General features: G+C 37.4%; 2 protein-coding genes across 2 annotated transcripts; both read left to right on the forward strand.

The window, feature by feature from the left end:
* The first annotated feature begins 416 nt into the window (after positions 1-416).
* Positions 417-1,609, forward strand: LOC104816705 (protein NRT1/ PTR FAMILY 6.1-like). Its single transcript, XM_010545632.2, has 3 exons — positions 417-969; positions 1,065-1,282; positions 1,385-1,609. Exons 1-3 carry the CDS (start codon positions 723-725, stop codon positions 1,607-1,609), a joined length of 690 nt encoding a protein of 229 aa, XP_010543934.1. The 5' UTR covers positions 417-722.
* A 7-nt stretch (positions 1,610-1,616) lies between these two features.
* Positions 1,617-2,848, forward strand: LOC104816706 (peptidyl-prolyl cis-trans isomerase FKBP19, chloroplastic-like). Its single transcript, XM_010545633.1, has 7 exons — positions 1,617-1,653; positions 1,717-1,721; positions 1,786-1,866; positions 1,951-1,995; positions 2,177-2,232; positions 2,449-2,524; positions 2,608-2,848. The coding sequence occupies exons 1-7, from the start codon at positions 1,617-1,619 to the stop codon at positions 2,701-2,703; spliced, it is 396 nt and encodes a 131-aa protein (XP_010543935.1). The 3' UTR covers positions 2,704-2,848.
* The last annotated feature ends 1,829 nt before the right edge of the window (positions 2,849-4,677 follow it).

The raw sequence follows: 4,677 nt of genomic DNA on the forward strand, positions 1-4,677 counted from the left end.
CATACATACATACATACATAATCAAATTCTTAGTTGTTCATAGAATTCTTAGGTCTTTGTTGATGACTCCTTGTTCGACTCTTAACTCTTCTAGAATTTATCATATAAAGTTATAAACCTCCTAAAAATATACATAAAAAAAACCCTTCATTATAATCTTATTCCCTCCATAAAACATTACATAACTCTGGCGATCACACATGGTATTAAATCCCAAAACCACATGGATCCTAATCATGGGCATAGAACTTTTAATACCACACACACAAAAAAAATCCATTTCATAGACCCCATGGGAATTGATGAAGCGGCAATAAATGCAATAGAGTCTACTACTACCCTCTCCCCACCGGTAAGCTCCGACCATTTATTTTCATTTCCCAAAGATAAGTAACGTCATTTTATTAATTTCCATTCTGACAAATTATATCCATTCATTAATTTTTTCCTCTTCAAATAGTTGTCGTCTCCAATGTAGTTGGCCTGATCATTCCTTTGTAATAACCATCTTCCAGTGCTTCCACTCTGTCTCTTGTTCTTCAAATCCTTTCAACACAAAAAGCTTCTCTGTTTTTTTTTTTCCTTTTACGTACCAATCCATGCACTGCAATAAAGAAAATAAAAAAACTTTAGATTGCTCGTTCATAACAAAGATTAAAACTTTAGATTGCGGGTTTTGATTAGTGTTCTAACTTCTAAGTGAGTTGCGGAGACTCAAAATCATGGGTGTTTCAGAGATTAAATCGCCGGCGAGTGAAGCTCAAACTCCGGCAAGATTTTCCGACAACGGAGGCTCCAGCTCGTCCGTACAAAGGAAGAAGCTGAATGTGTTCTTCATAGAGTCTGATAACAGACGTTCGGCTCTTGGCCGCGGATACACCGGAGGAACAACTCCGGTGAACATTCACGGAAAACCCATCTCCGATCTCTCAAAAACAGGCGGTTGGATCGCCGCTCTTTTCATCTTCGGTATCTACCTTTCTTCAATTCCATGTATCTCTCTCTCTTATTTGCTTTGATCCTCGTTAGATTCTTTCGTTAAGTAACTCGAGGTCGAATCTCAGGAAATGAAATGGCAGAGAGAATGGCGTATTTTGGGCTGTCTGTGAACATGGTGGCATTCATGTTCTACGTAATGCATAGGCCATTCACCAGTTCATCCAATGCCGTCAATAACTTCCTCGGCATTTCTCAAGCTTCCTCTGTTCTTGGAGGGTTCTTAGCCGATGCATACTTGGGTCGGTACTGGACAATCGCAATCTTCACCACGATGTATCTCGCTGTAAGTACCCGAAAAACCAGACAATTTTCTTGATCTGCTGCCACATCTTACCCTTTTGTTCTGAGATCTGGTTTTTCCGGTTTCTGTTCTGTCCTGAGAAAGGGTTTGATAGGTATAACACTTTGTGCCTCGTTGAAGATCTTCGTACCTGACCAGACCAACTGTGATCAGCTCTCGTTGCTCCTCGGAAACTGTGAACCAGCGAAACCGTGGCAAATGTTGTACCTTTACACGGTTCTGTACGTTACAGGTTTCGGAGCTGCGGGTATAAGGCCTTGTGTATCGTCGTTTGGAGCAGACCAGTTCAATGAGAGAAGCAAAAACTAGACTAAATATGATGTTTGACACAACCAATACACATTACTACTCATGTCGGATACCATAGATATCACAAATATAAAGATCTAAAAACAAACCTTTACATGAAATTCAAGTGGTGGTTCAAATTTATGTGACAATCTCATCATCTAATCCCTTGTTATATACTGGGCCTGGCATCTTAGGTGGATTGGGATGGTTACACAATAGGTTACTATGGCCGCATATTTGAAGCTCGCAACAAAACAAAAGGGGGTTCTTTTGTGGTATGAACTGATCATTTTCTCCTGGTTTCATTAGCTACCGGAAGTCTCGTCCTTAGTTTCTAACTCTTTCTCCTAAATCTGCAGGGTGATGAGAAAGAATTTTTCAAATTTACCTTAGGATCTCATGAGGTGATTATAACATTCTATATTTCTGAGTCCTAAACACATACTATCTGGCTCGTGTATTAATCAGGGGACGATTTTTCGCCTCGAGCTCATCACAGCCCGAGACTGAAATGTGGTGTGTGGGTTGTTCTGTACACTTGTGAGAGTTTGAGTCTCTTTGGGCTGAATGATTTCAGCGTTTCAGGTAATACCCGCATTTGAGGAAGCTGTCTCCGGGATGGCACTAGGCGGTATCAGAAGGTGCATCGTATGTTGGAGTATAGAAACATATAATAGCATGAGAACTTATATATCCGTTTGGAGTCAAACACAAAAACTTATTGTGTCCATTCTCTTTCTAAGCCTATTTTCTATAAGCAGAATCAGGGCATCATGAATTGGAGTTATAATAATATATGATTTCAAAACCTTGTACGGTGTCAAAATCTGATCTAACACTTTCACTGGTGATGGCAGGATCATTGTACCTCCAGAACTAGGATACCCGGAAAACGACTTCAACAACAGCGGTCCAAAGCCGACAACTTTCTCGGTGAGTATCATCGATACCATTGGCTGAGTGATGATCCGCCATTGTTAATATGTATAGTGTATAAACGGGTCATTATGATGCAGGGTCAAAGAGCACTAGATTTTGTGCTGAAGAACCAGGGGCTCATCGACAAGACTCTTCTCTTTGATGTGGAACTCCTCAAAGTCATACCAAACTGAACTGATCAACCAGAATGATGCCAAAATCACATGGACATGTAAATATTTTAATCTTTAAGCTTATTAAGATATTCTCAAAGCCTCCTTTATGCATTGGTAAAAAACGTCCATAAGATAAGATCACATGATCGATTTTTGAGCTCCTTATGCTTGCATTGCATGAGGCCCACGGTAAAATGTTGGGGTTTCTGGTAATCTGAATTAAATAGGGATCAGGGTTCATATGTTGGAAGATAAAAAAAATTTAAACCCTAGAAACCGAACGTACGATCTCAGGATCTCAAGGTACTAACATCTTTAAATTGAAGGGATTTAACTAACATGTGATCTGAGACCTCTAGATATGTAGATTTAGAATCACCATGAGGTGTGTGCGCCAACATCTTATATAGATATTCATATGATGGGATGGAGTCCAATAACTTGGATATGTTAGGATTAAAGAACTCGTTCTCTCTTGTGCACTAGGTTTTTAGGAAGCTCATGAGTTTTTTCTAGACCTTAGAGCTGCTCGTAGGTCGTGTGACGACTTACCCAAAGTATAGGAGACGACCTCCTTTTATATCCTCATCCAAAAACTTAAATTTTCCAAAAAAAAAACGATAGTTTTCATAAATCTTAATCGGTTCGATTTGCTATTAAATCGGTCTAGTTTAATTCAAAATGAATCGGTTTAATTTTATGAGTAATCAATTTCTAAATTGAATCGGTTTGGTTCAAAGCTACAACGGTCTAACCCAAGTTTACGAGAAAAATATGATTTTTCTCATCAGAACACCGATCCGATTGTGTAACGTTTACTCAATCGTGTCGCATTTCAAATGGACACGTTTTTTCGTCCATCCCTATTGTGTATGATATGTCGGCTCGTTCGAAATGAAAGTGGCCCCGGTATCTAATTTCGTTCTACAAGTTATAAGTGACATCTAGTAAGACATTATTATCACTCCTAAAGAATAGATTTAGAGATAATCTAACCAAAAGTCGGTAATAACTCAAGTAATGATTATTTTGTTACGATATTATTTGTCGAACGTAAAATTATGGAACCAACCACCTTAATAGATGCGACTGTTTTTTCATTCATTCAACACACTATAATTCGTAGATGACGATTATTTATAGTACGATCAAACATTTCCACAATCTTATTCATTCGAGAGACCCATCAATATTTTTCTCATTACGAAAAGAACAAATCTTATTTTAACTATCTATTATCATTGTACATAATTGTAACATACCTGAGCAACGTCGTTATAATCATTCGACTAAATATGATGTTTGACACAACCAATACACATTACTACTCATGTCGGATACCATAGATATCACAAATATAAAGATCTAAAAACAAACCTTTACATGAAATTCAAGTGGTGGTTCAAATTTATGTGACAATCTCATCATCTAATCCCTTGTTATCAACAAATACACATGACCGTGATTTGTATCTAACATATATGATAATCTCTATGATCATACTAGTTTTAATTCACCATCGTTTCCACCATTACTATCAGTTAGGGATTTAGAATCATTCAAACGAGAAATAAATATCATTATATAATAAATATACACATAGGCTCAATTCAGAACATGGGCTTGGGAATATGGGTTCGGATCTAGGCTCGGATATACATTTTGAGCAGACCCATTTACATTTTTTAATTGTCAATATCTAGCACTCTCATTCAAAAGAACAAAAATTTATATTTTACACAAAACCTTATATATTAAGTTGTAACAGTACGCTACGATTAAACATTTTGTAACCATCATGTTTGGATTTAATAGTTAAAATTGCTTCAGAATGATGGAAGATTTGGTCTCTACGTTCATACTTTGCCGGTTTGCGTTGTGGATTTCCCTCTTTCTCTCTCATTGTTTTTCTAAATCTAAAAAAAAAAGCTCTAATTCATATGGACACCCAACTGTTTTTATTCCTCTATGGGTCGTCCTACTTTCTGCTAA

This window comes from Tarenaya hassleriana, unplaced genomic scaffold (genome assembly GCF_000463585.1).
Source record: "Tarenaya hassleriana unplaced genomic scaffold, ASM46358v1 Cleome250, whole genome shotgun sequence".
NCBI lineage: Eukaryota > Viridiplantae > Streptophyta > Magnoliopsida > Brassicales > Cleomaceae > Tarenaya > Tarenaya hassleriana.